Source organism: Manacus vitellinus, unplaced genomic scaffold (genome assembly GCF_001715985.3).
Source record: "Manacus vitellinus isolate BGI_N305 unplaced genomic scaffold, ASM171598v3 scaffold_26_pilon, whole genome shotgun sequence".
In the NCBI taxonomy this organism is placed as follows: Eukaryota; Metazoa; Chordata; class Aves; order Passeriformes; family Pipridae; genus Manacus; species Manacus vitellinus.
Window position 1 is genome coordinate 2,112,926 of NW_021939960.1, and position 22,688 is coordinate 2,135,613.

The 22,688-nt window shown below is 45.2% G+C and overlaps 1 protein-coding gene across 1 annotated transcript in view; it reads right to left on the minus strand.

Annotated features, from left to right (window-relative positions):
• NFATC2 (nuclear factor of activated T cells 2) overlaps positions 1-22,688 on the minus strand; it is an 85,060-nt gene that overhangs the window by 38,261 nt on the left and 24,111 nt on the right. Inside the window, exons 4-6 of the mRNA XM_018073866.1 lie at positions 16,684-16,886; positions 14,336-14,508; positions 4,733-4,873 (exon numbers count right to left, since the gene is read on the minus strand). Of these exons, the coding sequence (XP_017929355.1) occupies positions 4,733-4,873; positions 14,336-14,508; positions 16,684-16,886 (517 nt within the window). The remainder of the gene's footprint in view (positions 1-4,732; positions 4,874-14,335; positions 14,509-16,683; positions 16,887-22,688) is intronic.

Sequence of the window (22,688 nt, forward strand, 5' to 3'; positions counted from 1 at the left end):
TCTGTAACTATTACCAAATATTTGTGCTTTTTTCCCTAGCCTTTCCCATTAAAAAAATCAACAGTAGTTTGGTTTTTTTCCCCAGATGCTGGATTTTTATCTCAGGACAAGATGCCTTTCAAACCTGCAATTAATGCATGCTCAGCAGTGGATTGTATCTATCACTGCATTATTAGCCTTGTTCTAACATATGTCCTGCTCCTCTTAGTTCTCCTTAAGTTCATTAATTTAGAAATCGGTGCTTGCATTCAATATTTAAAGTTGTTTATTTGGTCAAATAGCAAACCCTCTTTTGGGTGGACTTGGGGAAAATAAAACTTGTTTTAAAAAGTTTTCTTTTTTAATCTTCAATTTGCCTGAGAAAATTGCACCATTAATTCTGCATTATTAAGTTCACAGGCTTAAATGTTGAAAATACTTTGCTGTTTTCTGCATTCTCCTGGAGTTTTTGGATCATTCATGTAACTGTCAGACTACAAACAGGGATTTAGTTCCCTGGTTGGGGCATGGTGAGGAATTTCAGACTGGACAGAAAAGGGAATGTTGCTATAGACATTGTTAGAATTTCCTTTCACCTCTCCCACAAATGACATGACCATCAGCCCTGGCTCCTCATTACCATCAAAAACAACACACAAGCCACCTTCTATTCACCATTATACATGCCATGATGCCATCCCACCACAGTTTTCTACAGTGAATTGCCCTGAAAGACTCCTGGATGTTGGAATCCACTGGCACATGCTCCATGGTTTGTTTCTAGGGTATGGAAGCAGGTGCATTCTGTGCAGATGAAACCTCAACTCACCGCTGACACACTGAATCCTGCCCTGTGGTGAGCTCTCCTGAAACCAGCAGACATTCAAGCACCACTGCTTGAGTCTAGAGCTGGAAAGATTTATTTTGTCACAGGGACTTTGAACATCCATTCTTCAGGGGCCTTGGCAGCTGCATCAGTTCAAAGGGCACAGAGAGCACCACCTCCTCTCCCTGCACTGCGTGGATGGACCGAAAGATTTATGATGGATCCCCTCCAAGGATGGACGCTCTGTTTGGGTTGTTCCTCCACCACCCACATTGTCCTAGCGATGATTCACGATGTCCATGTGGCCACCAGAAGAGTTTGGCAGGGGAAATCACAGTCCATTTGCACTTCTCTCCCAGAGAAACACGAAACTCCCCTATCACTGACAGCAGAGCAGCAGTAACCAGTACACAAATGGGAGTAAACACAATGCAACCAACATCTGACTTGCAAATTATTACATGACAATTAAAATAATAAAAGGGGGAATTCCAAATCTTTTCTTTTTTTAACTGCACTGTAAGGTCTGGGCCCCAACCAAACACTGACACTCCTGACCTTCAACATATTCCAAATCCTTGATAGCTCTAGGACTGCTTTTCAAGCTCTCTCTTTCAGATCAAAACTAAAAGAATATATGCACTTCGAAAATTGCTACCCGTACAATCCAATCTAGTTGCTTCTCCTGACCTATTTTTATTTAGCTGGGCTCAGTAACGTGTCTCTGAGTCCAGATCTTAAAACTCCTTCAGCCAAACCCTGCTTTTGTGTGCTGAACTTACCAAATTTATGAGCTGCCCTGGCTTACAGCAGCTACAGATTACACTCTCTCATCGGGAAGAGAGAACCTTAAAAAAGTTCAAAAAAACCCAGTCTACGGCTTGCACGTCGATAAAACCCTATCACTACGAAAATTAATGCTATTTATGCATCAGCATTTCAAACACAAGCACTCTGTCCCCCCAGAGCACTGAGCTCCAGCCCCTTCACTTCACTTCCTGCTGCCATTTCCTGTCGCGAGCCCAAAACGAGCGACTTTCACAGCCTTGCCCCTGGTGAACTCGGTGCCACAGCCTGCAGTTCGCGTGACACCAGGCAGTTATTTTCAGAAGGACATCCTGGCACAATCTGGGGAATAGTCTTTTTATTTTCCCGGTATTTCTTAGGAAAAAGATACGTCTTCTATAGTTCTATGAAACAGAGAAATAAAAGCTGCTCGTTATTGTTCTCAGAACCTTGTTGTATTTCAGTCACAGCTATGAGCAGTTCTACGTCACTCTGCGTTGCAAGCAGCGAGTGAAGAATTGTCTACAAGATCCAGAAGAAATGGAAATAGGTTTTGAGTGTTCCCCTGAGGGATGAAACCTAATTTACAGTTGTGATCCCCAACTGCAGTTTCCTCAGTTTTGTAAGGTGACCGATTGCTGCTTCTCATCATCAGACACTGATCCAGATTCAAGATGCACCCAGATTTTGGAGGCTACGAAACAGTTAACATCTTGTTGCACAGAGATGCTTGCACAAAGGATTTTGGGGAAAAAACCAGTCTTGCTGCTCTCATCTTAAACACTGGACTCACAAGCCAAGTCCAAGAGCTCTATGGAGTACAGCCTGATGAAAGCTATTAGGCGGTTACCCACACCACTGCTCTCACCCTTGTCGTTGCCAGCAAAGCTAAAACTGGTGGCAAAAGTGGCAAATCCAGTACCACTTGCTAGCACAGACAAGGCTTGAGAGCTGCTAAAATGAACCTCAAAGAAAACCAAGCTCCCCCCTGCGAGCTTGTTGCATCTTCCTGCCTCGAGAAAGGTGTGATTCTTGCACAGGCTCCCCGGGGCAGCGCCGCGCTCGGGAAGAGCCGCGACAATGAGAGGGTCACGCCAGCGATGTGCTCTCCACCCACAGGGATGTTTATTGTGGCTTGTTCTGCTTCTGAGCAGCTCATCAGCGCTTTCTGCAAGGTGCAGACGGGTCTGCAGCGAGCTGCCTGAGTGCAGGATCCACCTCCTCCTTCCACCCAGAGACCTCGAATCGATAAATCGGGCTGCACAACTGGGCTCCTTGTTCTGTGCTTGTGCAGCACAACACAGCAGCAACTAGGCATGCCCTCATAGTGATATTTACAATTGTATACAGTGTATAATGAGGGAAGGTGAAAGTCTCAGGTGTACAATATCCTAACATTCAGGCAGGCTGGGACACTCATCAGACCAGCTGAATTCTCAGTATGGTGCAGTCAGCCCTGCATGATCTGCACATCCAGCTCAGCTTCTTAACCTTCTCAACCTTCTCACTTTAAGATATACCTATTAAATAAAGCAATCTTCATTTAAAAGCACTTTAGGGCATCTCTGTGAGAGGTGTTGCTGCATTATGGAGCAGTGCACGGACACACAAAGAACAGGCTCAGCACGGAGCAGAGTCCCCCAGATAACCCACTGCACACCACACAGACTTCTGATTCACACCAAGGATTTGACTCTGGACCTCCCATCCTCTAAATTCCCCTTCTGCCAATCATTTATACAAAGTCCAGCAGACTGAGGCTGCCGGCAGAGACTGAGGGGCGGCGGGGCAGGCAGGATATGGAACACCAGCAAGCAAATCCCTGCTCCAGACTGGGCACAACCGCTGGGATAAGTCATGGTTCTCCCCTAACAGGAGGTAAAAAAGGAAGAAAAAACCCCACAGTTTCCCCAGCAGCGAAGAAAGCTTTAGATTTAGTGTGTGGAAAATGTTGTTGTTCCTTTTACTTTCTAACATCTATTCCAGCCAGAGCCTTCTCTGCTCTTATATGGAAATAGGGGCAGGGTGTTTTGGATGTTTCCTCGAAATGGCATTAAGAGCTCCCTTCTTTGAGTGTATCATCTCCTTTAGTTACTGCAAAACATTCTTGGGACAGGTACTGTTGTGGGCTGCCAAGCATGTTCCCATGCCCCTTCACAATTCGCTGACATCCATGGAACAGTGGCAGCACAGTGGGAAGGAATTAATACACGGGCTTGAAAGGAAACACAGTATGCCAAAAAAATTCCTCTGACTGCACAGGCTCATCTGAACCTTCACATTTCTGCAGATCCTTTCATACCTGCTGTAAAATAGCCTGGCTTGCTGGTGGTGTGAGAAGGAGCTGGGACCCACAGAATCCTTTTTTCCCTCCCAGGTCACCAACTGATGCCCATATACATTCATTTTTGGCTCAATTCCTACTTTTTGCCAAAGGCATTACCCCATAGATCGTGCACATGTAGTTCTCTTGGGTAATGCAATTTCTTAAACCCCTGCAAATCACTGGATTAAGCTGCCTCTGCCTCAGTTTACCAACAGAAAACTTAGGAGCAACAACTTTTCTTAACAGCACAAAGTTTACAATAAAAAATATAGAAGATGAAGTGAAGCATTCTTGTATTTCACTGTGTATATAAAAATAATTTTACCTTGATATAAAAATATACATTATCTACATTACACATAATATATTATGTATATTACACATAATATATATTTTGTATATTACATATAATAATATAATATACATTATTTTTTCTCCACAGACTTCTAAAGGGAAGAAAACACAATCTCTGCCTGTAGTTCACATCAATAAAAAAATGTTCATTTCAATTATGATTTCTACAGTAGCGTTCACTAAGCATGAGATTGAACAAGCACAGAGGAACATGTAATGGTCACCTCATTTCTTTGGAACATTTCTTGTTCCTGCTGATTCCCAGTGCCTCCATTCTTCTGAACCAATAACACAAATATTTGCTCGCAAGTCTAATTTTACTCACATGGTTTTACTTACATGAACTTGAATGAGATTACTCACTTGAGTAGGGTTAATCATCAGCACAAATCTTACAACGAGACTTGGCATTACAGATTTGCCTTATCCCATTAGGGAAAGCTAGAAAAAAACTGCCTTACCTGATGTTTTTTCTGTGAACACCACCTTGGACTCTGCTGTGAAATTCTGTCCAGTCAGGATCATCTGTTGTCCTCCATAAACAGAGCAGCTGTCAATGTCTTGTCTTTCAACCATTGGAAGCTCATGAGCAGACCTTTGGGCTGTGGACAAATTGCAAACATGAATGAAACCAACTCTTTTTTTACCAGGACTTTCCAAATCTTCCCAGAACTATCCACAGATCGATCTTGTCATCGTTACCATCCCCTGACTGCCAAAGCAGCTTCTCCAGGGCGCTAAATTTAGGTCTGAGAGGGAAAAATAAACTTACTCAAGGCATTTTATTTGGAAACATCCAGGAGTTGGCTGCAGCGGTTCAGCTGTGCTGGCCCTACTCCTTGTCCTTGAGAAAGGACAGCTTGGATGAATGAGCTGAAACTTGCCCATGTCTCTTTCCAAGTAAATGGCCAAATTTTCAAGTGCAGGCACACTACAGCCCTAGAGCCCAAAAAATTCCACCTGCAGAGAGGATTCCACTGAATAACACTGAATTCCTTAAAAAAAAAACAAAAACAAACGAGCCTTTTCTACAAAATCCCACTGCCTCCCTCAGAACAGGGGTGACGCTGGGCCTGGCACGGCGTGTTTGCCAACAGAACCTGTCTCCATGTGCAGGTACTGAGCCCTGTGCACACAAGAGGGGCAACCACAAAGCCACATTTCAGAGCAGGGGGGTCACCCCGGGACTGCTGCAGCCCGGGATTTTTGGAAGCATGTTTTGCAGAAGCCTGAACATCTGAGGAGCAGGGCCCTGTGTTGCAGACTGAGTTTGATTACAAAAGGCAAGGGAAGAAAAGGTAGGGTGGGATCCAGATGGGCACGCACATCATGAAGGCTTTCCAAGGTCTTTACTGCTCTTGGTCATAAATTTGGAGCATGACTTTGGCAAGTTATTCTCTGTTTTCAGAAAACCAGGATAGCACCATCTCTCCACATACTTTCATCCTAATGAAACAGACATTTGCATGGTCAGAAAAGCTTTGGAGAATCCTGGTCACCATCCCTGCAAAGCCATTTCAACTGTTTGCTATCAAGCAGCAGGAGCTGAAGAAAGTGAAGATGTGAGAGTGGTTCCCTACAGCTGGAAAATATCAGGAGCTTCCCTATGACCAGACCAGGTGGGCAGCAGTTTGGGTCTGGTGAGCTGCGAGTTCATGACCTGCACTCAAACTCCTCCAGATTCATCCACCCCAACTGAAAAGGCCTCCAGGGGATCCTGCTCATCTATTTAACAGCTGCCTTGGCTGGATTTTAACTTTCTCTGACAAAGAGACCCTGAGTACTTGTGTCTTCACTGAACATCTTTGGCTGCTGAGCCAAAAATCAGGAAATGATATCCTATATGTTCAGCTGGCCTTGCACTCACACACAGGCAGGGCTGGGCTGTCTGTGACCTGACCTGGCACTGTTTTACTGCTGTGCAAGCTTCAGAAAGCCCAAAACCCAACAGCTCTTGGCCACAGTGAGAGCTGCACAAAGGCTCTCGTCACATGAAGAAAATGCTTAAATATTCGGTGAGAAAACACCAGCATTAAACTTTTCATACATTCTGCAGAAGTGGGGAGCAACTTTTCTAGCTCAGCTGAAGCCTTCAGTCACGAGGCAGAGATTTTGCTCTTGTTAAAGACTACAGATAATTTAATGTTTGTAACTTTCTTGTGCTATTTGAGAGGGATTTTTTGAAATCTATTTAGAACAACCTTATGACTCATCGTTCCTTTCAAGCATTTAACAACATCTGGGCTAAGATACTGCCAATTAAGAATATATATTCAGATTATTTTCACAGAAGCTATAATTTCTTTCATATGGCTATATGATTAATTCTTTTCCCAAAATACTCTAATTTCTGATGAGTTCATAATTGGATTTATCACAAAGACACATCTTTAACCTCAGATTTTAAGAGTAAATAGCAATCATCAAAAAACATGTCTACAATAGTCAAGAGAAGATGCATGTAAGCATTGCCCTGGACACTGTTTATTCCTATTCAATCCCCAAATTTCACTTCCAAAGCATCCTAGGTCGTCAAAATTCCAGACTGACCTACATCTCTCAGACTTCATTGTGTTAATAGAGAGTTTGGTAGCTGACATCCCCCAGATCAGTGGTTCCCAAGGCTTTTTCAGGGCGAGGAAGGATAAGTTTTAGCCTGGAAATAACCATCTGACTCATCTTAGTTTGGATCTCAGCAACTTGGAAATCGCTGCTGAAGACCAAAACTCTGTCCAACTTCCATAGAGTGCAGTGTTTGTGTACACTGCGACCTACCAAGGAGCCCAGGATCAGCAGGAATGTGCATCCCAGCTCTTGGGAAGTGCCAAAAGCCCTTCTGCCCTCCCCAGACAAGCTGGAACAGTCTCAACAGCACTGCCTGGAAGGCTGAGATGGGCAGGGGTGCTCTTAAAAAAAAAAAAAAACAAACCACTTTTCATTTTCAAAGGTCTCATTTTTTAACCCAAACCTAGAAGGTTTCATCCCATTCCCCATTTCCACCAGTATGGAGGTTCAAGGTTCAGTGTGGAGCTGCCTCAATAGGATTACTTTTTTTCCTCTGCAAGAAATATTAATTGCCAATAAATTCCCTTCCTCTAACGCTCATGATGGGTGGACTGCATGCAATAATTTCACACTATTCCTTCTCTTCCCCCGGGGGTTGGCACTTCATAAAGTGACCTACAGCTACTGGAGTTTATGAGCTTTGAATAAACAAAACGCTGTTGATTTAACCAGTTGGGGTGTTTACTTTCAATAGCAACAGTTACTGACATAAGGCAGCAAAGCAAATGCTATAGAAATACTCACACTTGGCCTGAAGCAGTGTGTCAACCTATTAACAGGGGACATTATTTTTCTATTTTATTTGACCGTTTGCAAATCAAGATGTCATGGGTTCCTGGTGCCAAGAAATACAATGCATGCAGTGACACAGGAGAGAAAGGGAGTTGCTGTCCTGGAGTGCTGCACCACCTCCAGGAGCCTCAGCCCGGAGGGAAGAGCCCCTTCTGCCCACAGCCCACCCAGGCTCATGTGCACCCTGCACTGGCTGGGGCTTGAGCCTTTATTCCCTTCCCTAGGGCAGCAGGTGCAGGAAAGGTTAGGAAGGCCTAAAACTCTGAATGCTTCACATGGGATGCACAAGCCTGGAGGCTGACCCTAAGGAAGTATGCCAAGGCAGGGAAAGGTGTTTCTTCTTTCTCCACCTGCCCGCAGCATCCATAAGTGTTCCTTTTTTCAGCAGAGAGGATATTTGTTTTTAAAGGGGAAAAAAAAAGGGATGTTTTGAGACAACTGAATTACCTGGATAAGTCTGTTGTGGCTCCAAATCTCCCCCGGGAGAGTGTTACCCATTGATGTTAGCAGGTTCCAAATGACAATACCAGTTGTATTCCATAACATGCTCCTTAGGTAATCCCAGCTCCTGCGAGTCCTTCTCCTCCCACGTCTCCCTGCCCATGCTCCTCCTGCACTCATCTCCTGGGATGAGTGATTCTCTCCCTGCCCGAGCATCATGTTTCCTTCCACCAGCTTGGGAGGGCTTCCAAGTGCTGCCTTGTCTTGCCCAAAAGCTGACTCGTTTTATGAGTAGTGTTAACTGAAGCTAAATGTCTCTTAACAGCCTCTGGAGAGGAACCGTCTCGGCAATCTCTCTCCCTGTATGTGCAGTACAAACAAGGGCTGGATGGGGTAATGTAGGCAAAGAAAAAAAAACACTACTGTGACCTGCCCCTCAGGAGGAACAGACTCGTGAACTCTGTGCAGAGCAGTGCCCGTCTGACCGACACTTCCAGAGCAGAGATACTCCCCAGATACTCCCCAGCCTTGGAGTACCAGCACTACCTCTGTACTACCTTCTGCAGAGAGGCTGAGATCTCCAGGCAAACCTCTGACAAAAGAATTCTTCCCTGTTAGGGTGGCAAGGCCCTGGAACAGGGTGCCCAGAAAAGCTGTGGAAGTGTTGAAGGCCAGGTTGGACAGGGCAACCTGGTCCAGTGGAAGGTGTGCCTGCCTCTGGCAGGGGTGGAACAAGATAAGCTTTAAGCTCCCTTCCAACCCAAGACATTCTGTGATTCTACAATGGATACCTGTTAGAGCGAAACCTCTCCACGCTGTCTCTGACACTTGCAACACTGAACCCAGAGCTTAGGTTGTTGTCCCCATTGCTGATGAGAGGTCAAAGAGAGGCTCTTGGATCCAGCCATTGATTTCTGCTGGATTTGAGAAGAGCAGAGAGAGCTGGGTGTCTGGTGCTAAAAAAAGCCTGACCCCTAGAAGCAATAGCAGAGGAGTAATTTGTTATGGGATTAATTCTTCCACCTCAGTGCAAACCTCAATGAGCCAAAGTAAATATTCCATTCCTGCTGTCACACTGTGTGTATTTACCATGAGCTGCCTGTGGTAGGATTGATAGGAGCAGAACTCCTGTGTCCAATGCTTATCCAACTCATTAATGTTGTGAGAGATTTTGATCCCATCCATCACACGCTGAAGCAACCTGAGCTCTCTGGTGGCAGGAGAACTAGAGGCTGGGAAGCTGCAGTATGGGAGCCAGGGGAGGGCCAAGGGGAGGAGAGATGTCTAGCAGGCAGATAGACATCAGCAACACACCCTAGAGAGCTGCAATCAGAGGGATGGGGTAGTGGTAGACTTAGAATCAAGTCAATAAAGCAAATTTCCAACCCCTGTGATTAGATGGGTAAGCTTGAAAACATGGTCTACACGCTATGAAATGAACCCAGTAGGAATGACAACAGTTTCCAATTTGTTGCCAGCAAGACTTAATCAGCAGTTTGTGCAGAGCCATCCAAGCTAAAAGCACCAAAAATAGAGGGCTTTTCTCCACCTCCTTCTCTGCACATAATTTATGATGTCCTCACACAGGAGGAGTGACAAGCCCCGATGGCAGCAGTGTCAGATCAGTGTGATACTTTCTATGAACTGCAGCCAGCTCACCAAACCAGTGTGTGATTAATGACAGGAAAACCATGGCCTCGGTTCACTTCTCTGTCAATCATCTCTGTGGGTATGCACAGCATTTCCCTTTAATCCCTTGTGGAGGAGAGCTGCTGAGCTTAAATTATGCTCAGAAGTCCATGCTCTGTGTAACATGCTGGGGCGTTTGCTTTCACCACCAGCAGCACTGCAAAGACAAGAAGTAAACAGGAGTTTACCCCTGGAGCAAGGCTTGCAGCCTGCAAAAAGGGCAGGCACTTCCCTTCCTTCTGACTCAGACTTCAAAGACTGAAGTATTTTGGTTGCACATTAAAAGTGGTACACGTTGTCAGAATTAGCTTTTACATTCTGTGCTTTAAGAGAGAGAAAATGTTCTCTTTAGAGAAAGCACCAGGTTTTGTGTCAGCTCTATTTACAGCTGACTGCGTGACTGTCTTGAAGTTGACATGAAAGGGGGAAAAAAACCTCATTTAATTCATCTGGAAATCACGATACTCCCATAATAATCATGATTATGGTTATACTTGCACATAGGTATATATTCCCAAATGCAAAAGACCATTTGTTTCTGCTTTTCTATCTGAATAAACTAGAGCTCCTACTTGCCTGCCCTTATATTCCAACCAGCACAACTCCCGGCTGAGGAAAAGCACTCGCTGGCTTGCCAAGACAACATTCTTTTACATGACTAGCTCTTTCCTCTGTAGTTATTAATGTGTCACAAATCATAGGCTTAGATTGTCTAATATTATGGGAAAATCTACTAGAAGGAGAGAAAAATAAAGGAAATTTCCAGGGAAATTGATTAAAGGGAAATAAGATATTTGACTCAATTAATGGAACAAAATACAGTCAGTAATAGAAACTATTTAAATTCCTTAGATGGACACACGGTTCTTTAGCAATAAGTTTTGTTTGTTTTGTTTTTCTACCATCTCGGAATATCTATTATAAGAACAAGATTTTAGTCTCCTTCTCTCGTGCCAAGTGCAATCGTTTGCATTTTAAGGGATTCATGAGCACAGCTTAGTATCAGCAAACATGGAGTATACAAAACAAGAACTGTGACACACTTTGGGAAGGTGTAACCAGGACCCATTAGCATAAAAACTGGGACAAAGTGCGGGGGATACTCCTAAGCCTCACACTCACATCTCACAGGCACTTGCATGAAGCAGCTTTTGGCTGCTGACAGACTGGAGCATAACAAGCTGCCCCACGGTGCTTATGTGACTACTCTGGACTCCCTTCCATCCTGCTCCTTCTGGACAGTTCAGATGAGCAGAGACTCAACTCCAGATGTTAAGGCACCCTGCTGGAGCTACCAGATATCATGACTGACCTGCGCCAACAAGTCTATCTGAGGGAGGTGGAGCCTCGTGTCAAAAATGTCTTTAACACCAGAGACCACTCACTCACTGAGAAATGAGCTCCATGTCACAGTGAAAGGCAAATTACAGCAAAGGAATGGAGCTACTGCTACAGAAATTGTCTTCATGGTTTGAAAATAACGGTCTACAGGTGTCAAAGCTCTCCATGGGTGATCTACCAAGTGGCTTGTTGTTCCTAGGGCACCACACCTACAAGACCGTGCTTTTATACCTAGCTAAGCCAATGGCCTGTTGCTACAATTGTCAGAGGGATTTCAAATGCCTTTGCCTCCTCAGTGGCTTCAGAATGAATCAACAGGCAACGGGAGGAAAAAAGGCCGCGAGCTGCTGAATGTGCAGGCTTGTCTGGATATGAGGTCCATTTTAAGGCACAACTGATCATTTAACAACGTATCACCTCCTCGGTCCTCCCACACAACTGCCTGGGGAGGAACTTGCTCCGGATGATGCTTTGAACCCGTGAAATCCCCTCCTAAAATCTGTCAAGTGCTGAATGTGACACAGATGAGGTGGAACCGAATCGCCCTGTGAAAAGCAGATACTTCACAGTTCTTGCTTCATTGCAGCTCATAATGATCTGCTGACACCGATGGGAATTCTCTGCTGGGATCGGCTCCTGCTGAGGAGAACACTCAGATGTTCAGTTGGTAGCAACAGTGCTCTCAGGGGAACCCCACTGGTAGGGAAATGGCCAGTTATCTTAGAGCTGCTACTTACTGAGGCTTTTCCAGCGGGATATTATTAACTGCTACCAGACAGGAGAGATCGTACAGAGAGTCCCTGAGGAAAAGGGTTCTCAGGTGGCCATGTCAAAAAAAAAAAAAAAATAAGAAGAGCAAACAAAAGGGAAAAAAGCCAATCCCAGCAGCACATGAAGGTGGGAAGTAGGACAAGGAGAAAATGTCACTTAGCCCTTCTCGGGAGGGCGCCTGAGCTTACCTGAGACTGACTGTGAGCTCTGCAGCATGTGCAAATTATCTGGGAGAAGCTGAGTTTACCATTGCTAGTGAGATTCAGTCTGAATTACTAATGCTGGCTGAGCCAACTGATGTTTATTACCATCTTCCCAGAACTGGGCTGAGATCAGGAAGTGCTACTGAAATGCAAAAGCAGCGCTAAATATGCAGCATACCCACTGAATGGAAGAGGCTTCTTACTCCAGATCACTTTGTACTCTGCTTCCACAAGTTTGGAAAAGCACAGGCCCTAACATATCTCTCCAAACTCCATATATCCAGTATCCCAAAAATAAAACTTTCTGGTTTTATTTCCTTAGGGATCAAACACATTTTTTCTTGTAGCTTTGCTGTCTGCTATGCAGCCAACATTTTAATACTTTAATTATGGGAGAAAAAAAAAACAACAAACCAAAAATAAGCCACTTGTACCAGTACCTTCACTCTTGGCTTTTTTATGTCCCTAAGACTAATCAGTGCAAAGACATCTCAGAATAAAAGCCTAGACATCTTAACCAAGCCACTGCCATAGCAGTCATTGCACAGGCAAATTAGTTGTGTGCATACAGTTCAGAAAAATGTGATTTATTCTTTAAACCGTGACCAGATTTCCGCTTGAGTGCCCCGTGGTGATGGGCACAAACACAACGTGCAGTTGTGGAAGAGCCCTAGAAATGCCTGGCTAACTCATATTTGCTTTTCCTGAGGAGAATTTGAGTCAGTGGGGGGTGATCTGTGGGACGCCCTGCCTGACCATCCACCGTCCGCTCTGGGCTTGTGCTGTTTTCCTGCACAGTGGGTGTAGGAGTTACACCTGGAGTTTCCCCACCCGAGTAGCTCCCCATTGAACGTTTCCTTTAGCAAATGGACCTTTGTTTCAGCAGGGACATGTTTGGGGTGGAGGCCACTATTGTTTCAGCCATCTGGTCCCATAAAGGACCGTGACTGTTTCCTACGGAGAAAGGTGGTGGCTACTCCCACCACTCTCCCTTCCCCATCACAGTGCCCAGAGACTTGCTCAGCTGCTTAAATGATCTGACAGTTGGTACCTTCTCATAACCACTGCCAAGAGATCACACATATCCATCACCCATTCCTTAGCCTTGGTTATTCATTTGTACTGTTTTTTAAAAAGCTGCCATCAATAATTCACTCTCCAGCTTGATTTCCCATCCAAAACTGGCTCCTCTCTCATTCTAAGCAGTTGTTATTTAAGTTAAAGCCTGCATCTCAATAAATAACACTCACACATGAGAAACACTTCAGTAACTTCATATGTATGACTTATGGCAAGACAGGTTCTGCTAGAGGGGTGAGTCATTCAACAAAGGGAGAGGAAAACTGTTCATTAGGTATTTGTGAAATCCCCAAACTGCCAAAAAGACACCATTTACCAACAAAAAGCATCACAGGATGCACATGAACCAGCAAAGTGGGTGGAGCCCTTCCAGAAATGACTGTGACACGGGGGGCATCTCGTCAGAGGCCTCTCTTTCTCAGGATCCAGTACGTTAAAATGCGTGGGAGGTGCAGGTTTCTCAGCTTATAACTTAAAGGATTTGCAGTTCAGAAATCAAAACTGCGAGTTTTCTTGTCCCTCAGGGGAATACCAGAACAACCTGTGCTTTCCCTGCTTCAGCCTCCTGAGCTGTGCACCCCTTAGCACTGACAGCTAGAAAAACCAATAACCAGAATGCACCTGAGCCTCAAAATCAAATCTGCTCCTCCAATTCAGTTGTGTTCTGACACAGCTCAGATCTGAGGGCTGTGGTCACTCCTTTGGCACACAGGACTGGCCACAGTGCTAGGATCTGTCCCAGGTCTGAATTCAAAACCCCAAACCAACTGCCAGCTTGTGGATAACAAGTTCTGATTGTGCCTCCTCTCAAACTAAAGCCATGGCCAGGAAGGCAGGCAGCTCATGCACAAACAGGGAGAATGCATGTGTCCCATATACACACCCCCCCGCTGGCTCCCAGTAACCACCTGACAGCCAGAGGGATCCGGCAGCAACACACTAATAAATAAACTTTGCAAAAGCCCCCAGGTCCTGTGCTGTCCTCACAAGCTCTAAGCACCTTGAGGAGCCACCAGCCACCCAAGCTCCTTTCAGGACAGGGAGCGTGTACAGGTAAGAGCCACAGGTCACCTGAACGGCGACACAGCCCCAGCCAGCACAGAAGGGCAGGGCACCAGCCCGGAGCCAAAGGACGGGATGGTCGTTGTTGCAAGAGCAGGAGCCAATCTCAGGGATACTCACAGCACTCTATGGGGTTGGATGCCGCCTGCAGGGAAACGATCCTGCCGCTGGACTCGGGGATGTGGACGCGGAAGACGAGTCGCACGCGGGTGTTCTTGCGGCCGATGTCGGTCTCGCCCTTGCGCAGCTCGATGTCCGCGTTGCGCAGCTTCAGGATCCCCGCGCAGTCGATGCTGCAAACACACACCGTCAGCTCGACATCCCCGCTCTCCCACAGCCTGGGGACGGGTGACAGCCACGAGGGCTGAGCTCTAGGAACACCTCTAAGTGCTTGCTTTGTTTAGGATCTTGACACTGACACTTCAGCAGGCACAGGGGGAAGAAATCCCAGACGTGCAGCACATGAGAGATCACAGAATTCCAGAATATGCTCAGTTGGAAAGGACCCACAAGGATCATCAAGCCCAACCCTTAGCCCTGCACAGGACCATCCCCAAGAGTCACATCATATGCCTGAGAGTATCATCCCAATGCTACTTGAACTATAGCAGATGCTGCTGGACCTCTCCCCACTCTCTGGCAACAGCAGAAGCCACTCTCCAAACGTTATAAGCCCAGGTCTTATTTCCCTCCAGTGCTAAGCAAGAGAGTGCAGATTGCAGAGCCCACCCCAGGGCAGGGGCCTCCAGCACCAGCTCTCCAGACAGCCCAGTGCCCAGGGACTGCACAGCAGCTCTTGCCTGCACGTGGCCAAATTAGTTCAGCTCCATGGGGAATCACAGCAGTCAAACCAGCTCATTACAGAACCATCACTGCATGCATCATCCAGGCACATTTCCCCCCTAGTTTGTAAAGCAAGCATGAATTCAACTCCAAAGCAGGAACCAAACTGCTCTCTCCTCCTTTTGGACAGGGTGGGTGGTACTACTAGAACTGTGCTCTGCAGCCCAGTCCCAGAACATGTCCAAAGCCCTGGGATGTTGTTCCTAGCCAAGGCAAAAGCCTGGCAGAGCAGAAAATGACTCTCTGCTCCCATTCATCCATTCAGGTGTTCCTGGACAGGAGCAGGATAGGACTGAGCAGCAATGAAAGGATTTGGATTGCTTAAATCAGCACCACAACTTAATATTGGTGGACTTAATATCGCTCCTCAAGAGCCCAGTGTAACCTTGCAAACATGCCTGTCCACACTAGGAGAATGTGGCAATTAATCTCTACAGAATCTGAGATCTTTAGCTCAGCAATGGTCCTCAGAGGGTGCAGTGAGCACTGTTATTAAACAGGCACTGCCAACCCATTTTTAAATCAGCTCTGAAGACACATCATTTCTCTTCTTTTGATATGAATTAAAATCACATTTGGGGAGGCATAAACCCCAAGCTGTTTCCTACACCCACACGGTTCCTCGCCATTGCATATGTGCAGAGGTTTATTACTCCAGGGCTCCTTGTTGGGAATGAGGTATATTTTCTGAAAAAAATATGAAGAAAGAATGTGGATTTTGCGATGAAGTAGGGGGGCTTAAAAATATAACTGCTCTGCCAATTTTATCCTCTGAAGGATGGAGATAGAGCTCTTCCCTCTGCAGAGCAATCATTCTCATGCTGCCTGGCACACATTCAAGCCTGAAGTTTCAGACTGGTGCCCACTTCATCCCTCTGCCTCCATAAAACTGGTAGGAGTAATACAGACAAGATGTGCCTGTACTTGCTTTCCTGTTACCTTATTACAACAGTAGAGAGCGATCTCATGGCCAGAGCACTTGGCTGAGTTCAGAAGAGATGTTTTCTCTTCCATTAAATGTTGTAAAATGAATTGTACACCTTTCCTCCACTGTCTGCTGCTCCTGCTTCTCACTGTGACCCTGCAGCATAAGAACTTGAGATTCAAGTCTTGTTTCCTTATTGCAGCACAAATCCATTCTGACTTTGACGATGATGGATTACTACAGGGTGGTGAGACACTGGCACAGGATGCTGTGGATGCCCTATCCCTGGAAATGTCCAAGGCCAGATTGGAAAGGGCTTGGAGCAACCTGGTCTAGTGGAAGGTGTCCCTGCCTTTAGCAGAGGGGTGGAACAAAATTATCTTTAAGGTCCCTTCCAACTCAAACCATTCTGTGATTACAATGTAGTCACTGCAGCAGCTGGAATAAAGAGCAAAAGTGCCTGCATGGTCAGCTGATGAATGGTAACTCCTCAAGCAGCTTTAACCCAGGTGCCTGTACCTGCTGCTCATGGTTTTGCAAAAAGGGTCTTACACTTGTGTATCATCCCAGTGTGTTGGACAGGGGAGTCCCTCCAGAGCAGGGGTCATTACTCATTTTAGTGACTCCTTTCCAAAGAGAAGGAACTCCACATGCCAACTTCATCTGCCTCAACTTTGCTGATAAAAAGAAACACACTTACGTTGCTTTCATGTTGTTTTTGGGTTCCAGTGGGATCTCTAAAACTTTGGTGTTGCCGATGATTTTCTCGTAGCTGGTGGTGGTGACGGTTTTTCCCGTAATGCGATGGACTTGGTAGAAGGCGTGAGGTTTGAGTATCCGCTCGTCTGCTGTGCCAATGAAGATCTGCAGACCCAAGGGTTTGTTCTCCATGTACCCGTGAAGCTGGTAAGACACCAAAAAAATTATTATCACGCACAGGGCTTGCAATGCCTTCAAGTCAGGAAACCAAATAGATCTACAGACACGCACACAGACACACACATATATATATACACAGATATAAACACACACACACATATATATATACACACACAGAGAGATATATATATATGGCATTGATCCACTGCTCCTTGAAACTCATCCTTCCCCCAGTCAGGTTCACCTTCAGCCATTCTTCTTGCACTGCATTAAAATACCACCTGTACAGGCAGAAGTGGCATTTTTGGTCTGAGACTGAAGAGCACAAGTAGGTCTTAGTCTACCCTGGAGACTGGGGTTTCTAGGCCTCAAGGACACAAACAGACTCTTCTGTACTAAATAACATTTTTTTAAACAGCATTTGCTGCAAGAAAGCCAGAATGCCTCCATAGGCCAGGAGACAAGGAAATTTCTCCTTCTTTATTAACGTTCAAAATTACGAATCAAACCATTCTAAATTTCTCACATAACCAAAAATGAAAACCAGACATTTATCTACCGCATAGCCAGTGATGTAGCTGAAAGGGAACTTTATGGTCTGAGACATGCTAAATTTGTTTTCAATTATTCTGTCCACATACAAAACCTTGATGAAGCCATACAAAGCAAATAGTACTGGAAGATCAGAGAAAAGGAAGATTAAGCTAATGGTATTCATGGCCAAACCAGGGTTTTTTTCCTTTTTTCTTTTCACCAGTCAGCAGGAGGTATCTTTGCAAAGAAGGATTAATTCCCCCCTGGAAGGGGACCACATGCAGCATCAATGCAATCCTGGCAACCTTCCTTCAGTATGGCAAATGTAAAGCGACACTCACTCTTCTGAGCTATCATAACTCATCTAGCACATATTTTTGAGGCACACAAAGACAGGGTCTATGCCCCAGAGACCCTACAACCCAAGGGCCCGAATGTGCAGCCTCCACTTGCATGAATAGCCCCATTGAAGTCAACAAGCCTTAAGTAGGGGTTGTGCAAGACAGAATTACAGAACCCAGCCCAGGCACAGCTCAGACACCTCCGATAACTCACTCGCACAAGCGCTTTGGGAGATGGTGAGGAGGGAAAATTGGGTACAAGGCTTTGTGCAAACATGTCAGTTGGCTCTGGGAGTGAGGGGGAGGAGGAGCAGAGTTGGACTCCAAGCACAGGGGTTGGTATTGGAGAAGCAGCGTTGCCAAGAATGTGATAAATACCACGGCAGCCATGGGGAGATTTAGAAATGTATAGAGTGTATAGGAGATTAAAGGCAACAGAGGCCAAAATGACAGATCTCCTGGGAACAGGCATTAATGTAGGAATCACCCCCTGTTGATCCATGGAGGCCCATAGCCCAGGTCTGCTGGGAGCTGTACGGAAACTCACCCCGAGTATGGTACTTTCAAAATCCAAGATTTCCTGGCCTTCAATGAAAAGCCATTGTATCACCAAAAGCCATCTTTAAAGGGGAGGGGGGTGGAGGGAAGAGCACTTTTTAAGTACTGAGCATGTTTATTGTCATGCCTGACAGAGTAATTCTTTGTGGATCCAGCTACATTTACGAGAGGATTCTTTGGACAGGAAGGGTTATTACAGTGACAGCAAAGCAGCTTTTGCTCGACCCTCTGTCCTGGCAGAACAAAATCCCAGAGTTATAGGTGGGAGACTGAAACGGAGGAAAACAGATAATAAATTACAAAAGAAAATCTGCCCCCAGTGAGCACAGTCAGTAGCAGCTGTAACAGAACTGGCTACATATATAGTTTTTAATACTGGTCACCTTTAAAAGTAATTTTAAGTGGTGTTTGTTCATGTAGAGAATCATTTCCCAAGGCAAAACTGTTCATGGTCATCCAATAACGTGCATGGCTGTGAGTGTGTGTTGTATAAATGTACACAACTTAAAGAAGAGAGGAGCTGATTGCCTGTTCATATGGCAATGTTTGTATTATCTCCTGGCCAGGGGGTATAAAACACCCAGTAAAAGGCCTCCTGGTCCTCCACAGGACCAGATTTTAAATCAACTGTTTGATAAGTGGAAGAAAATAACATTTTTTTTTGGTAATTTATGACATTATGGCAATGGTTTTGGATGACATCATTGTAAAATCCAAATAGCATTATAAAATGCAAGGACAAAGAAAAATATATGTAAAAGTCAAGTATCCCCATTTGAAAGGGTGTGTCCTAATCTTGAGCTAATTGGTTATGTTTTCAAGGCTATAGATGATCATTTACCATAAGCATTTCTATCTACCTTCCACTTGCTAAGAACACATCAGGATGAGTCAGGAACAAAAAATGAAGATGGACAGCCCACAGAAACACTCCAGGAACTTTAAAATCAGAGTTTTACACTCAGCTCTGCCTCCAATTTACCACACAGCTTCAATCATGTCATAAAACCTCTCTTTTGACCTATACCAGGGGAACAGTGATGTTAACCCTGCTCTGCAGGGACAGAGTTAGTATTTTGTGCTGCATTTTTATAAAGAAAAATGCACTGTAAGGTAGAACGAAAGAACACATTAAAGCTATGCTTCAGATATATGTTTCTCCTCAAAACTGAACTACAAAAACCTGCTACTGTCAATAAACACTCATCTCCACTATTCCAGGCAGCTGCTTTAGTATTTAACCATAGTGCTGATCTTTTCCTTGGCGAAGCAAAGAAGGAATAAATTTGACCCTTAAACAAAACTTTGAGAAGTGAAGATTTAAAACGTTTTTTAAATAATAACTTTGAAATTCATTTTTTCCTTCCGTTGCAACAACCAAGCTGCTCTAAAGTCTCAGTTTTATGGTGCTGCTCTTCTGCCCATCTCACAGGGAGGGAGCCAGAGGCTCCTCAAAGCCACGGAAGCCACGGCAGGACCAGAGCGCCAGCCCCACACCAAGGTGTGCCTCCACTCTTTCTCACTCTTCTTTCCATGAAGAAAACGAAATCATCTGGATTTCAGTTTCAAGAGAGTGAGAATCGAGAAAGATTTATGAATGCAGACCTCTGGGAGGGAATATTTTTGTGTATTATAAGGTGACCTACTCACAATAAAACTCCCCCAAACTGTATACAGATCAAGCTGGAAAAAAACCAACTCCTTTGAGTCACATTTGCCACAAGGGAAAAGAGAAGCCAGACATGATGTGTACCTTTCCATACTCTATTTTGGGATTTTAAGATCCTATTTCTTTCAGTTGAAAGATTTTTCTTAAACTTTGCTTTTGCCTAACTCTTATAATATTAACATAGCCAGACATGGGCTGGTCTGTGACCTGAGGAAATGCAAAGCACTTTGGCAGATAAACAAATAACATCATTCAGAAAACAAGGAGACTTTTCTTGTTTGGTTTGCAGCTATGATTGGGTTTCTAAACAAGATGGAAATGTGCAGCACGATTAAAATCATCTTCTCACCTCTGCATAAATAAAATTCATTCATTCTGCTCTCAATGCACAGATCAATACCAGTCAAATTTGGGAGAGGGGGGATTTAAGTGTCATTTTCAAAAAGGCAAATGTGTGATTCTGCATGCAAAAAATTGAGCAGATGTGCCTTTAGCTGCTGTTTGTCAGCTGCCCAGTTTCCCACCTGAACACAACCCTTGTGACAGGATCAGCGACCACAGCCATCGAGACCACACATCAGGCACATGAAACACATTTTTTTCTCCTGCACTGGTTCAAAACTCAGGTCTTCTCACAAATTGAGACTCCAGCTCCAAATACAGAGCTCTTAAAGCTGGAGTTTAAAATTCACACCTAAATCAATCCCTACCCCAGGGTTCAGACAAACCAAACCCTGCAGCTGGCATTGCCCTTGGCTGGGGGGATTTAAAACACAGGGGCACCTTTGCTGTGCTGCATGAAGAGCAAATCTCTTGGCACAGGTGAAGCCTGTAACACTGCTTATTTATGCTGTCTGTTAGCCAAGGGATAAATTGACAGCTGAGTTGGAAAGCAAGGCAAATTCCTTAAAGATTCTGTAGGTGGTGACCTATAGATACAACATATGCATATACAGGGGGAATTTAGTGCAACCATTGAAATTTAAATCTTTCAATCTTGGATATGTTTTCTCGAGTTTAAATATTATTGTATTTTATCTCTAATTACATTATTAGCAAGAGAAAGGAAGACTCACAAGAAATAGGTAAGACAACTTTTTTAACAGGGAAGCCAGGGCAGAGAGGGGCAGTGATTTCCCAGGTCCTGCAAGGGACAGGCAGTCAAAGCACAGTGAGAAACCCGAGGTCCCCATCCCCTGTGCCCTGTCTTGCTGCAGGGAATGCCTTTCTCATTCTGCAAATGGCACAAACAGGCAGTAGCACCACTCACCAGCTGCAACACTTCAGTTCCCACTTCTATTGCAGGCTTCTGCCTTTGCCTTTTAATTGATGGGTTGCAGAGCCGAATTTTCTGGGGGATTTCTAGTTTAGGTGTTGCACACTGAAAGTCTCCGGGCAAACAGTGCTGGGCTTTGCAAGACAAAAGCAGGAGCACCTGCAAATCTTACCGGCATCTTTGAAGAGCCCCAGTAAGAGCCTGTGTGATACAGACGCCAATTGCCTTAAAGAATACAAGGGAGTAATTTGTTTCCCATTCATCTCAACAGAGCTTTGCCTGTCAGGAATTTAGGTCTTTCTCCCGTGGGAGGTATAAAGCTGCATCTTTAAAGCCGATTGCACGCATCTTCCTGTCTAGACAACGCAAGCTATGGCCAGAAGGAAGATATAAATTCGGGGAATTAATTCACTAGTCTTGGTGATTTTATTTGCTTGAAAATAATCAGCTCTTTTGCGTCTTTCAGCCCACTGTAACATGAGGCTTGGTCCATTAACCGCTGTGTATTACTTGCCCTCTCCCTGTGGAAGTCACTCCGGCTTCCCCCAGCGGGGTGTGCATGTGTGTGGTCAGCCCCGAGCGCAGCGCGGCTGATTCAGACACACCATCCCCGGCCGGTAGTGAAAAGTGGGAAAACAGGGCCCAGCAAGCAGCATTTAATTAGAAGCAAATACAAAGCCGCGTGAGAAATCGCTTCCTCCTACAGTTTCCCCCTTCCTGCTGTACACAAGGAGATAAGAGAGCCCTGAAGGGCCGGCCAGGAGCGACACGCGGCTGCCCCAGGCAGGAGCCACCGCTCCCCAACGCCCACCTTCCTCTACAAACAGCGAGAGCCTGCACAGTTAAACCTGTCTCTCAAAGCTTCTGACACCACAAACTATTCCCCTGCTCAGCCTCTTCATCAGCCCCGGGGCTGGTTTCCGTGCCAGTGAGCGTTTTCAGACCCTCTGCTGCAGACAAGAGGAAGATGTCCTCGTTGGAACAGCCCCAGCTTGGCACGGCACTTCTGTCATGCCTGCCCAGCTCCCTTCCTGGTGCAACCAACTTCATGTCTTGGATTGGATCATCAATCCTCATCATTAACACACTTTGCGACAATTTCAAGGATTTTTGAGGAGGTCCTTGCTCAACAATACTGTTCCCAAGATGGAAAATGTCCCTGTATTGTCTCAGGCAGAGGGGCATATCAATAACTGTCAGTAATTCAGACAAAGTCATCCAGCCACTGTATCATGTAGTGGCTTCTCTGTCCGCTTCACTTAGAGTTGACATTGAGCAACAAAGCTGAATCTTGTCACATGTTTTTGTTCAATTTAATGTACTTGGGACACAGCAAAAGAACGCAAACCAGAAGGAAATCTCTGCCTTGGTTCCTTTTGCTCCTTACCAAAGCAGACTAAAAAGGCCTCCAAAGATAATCCTTTGAACATCTGATTCTGCTAAATTAT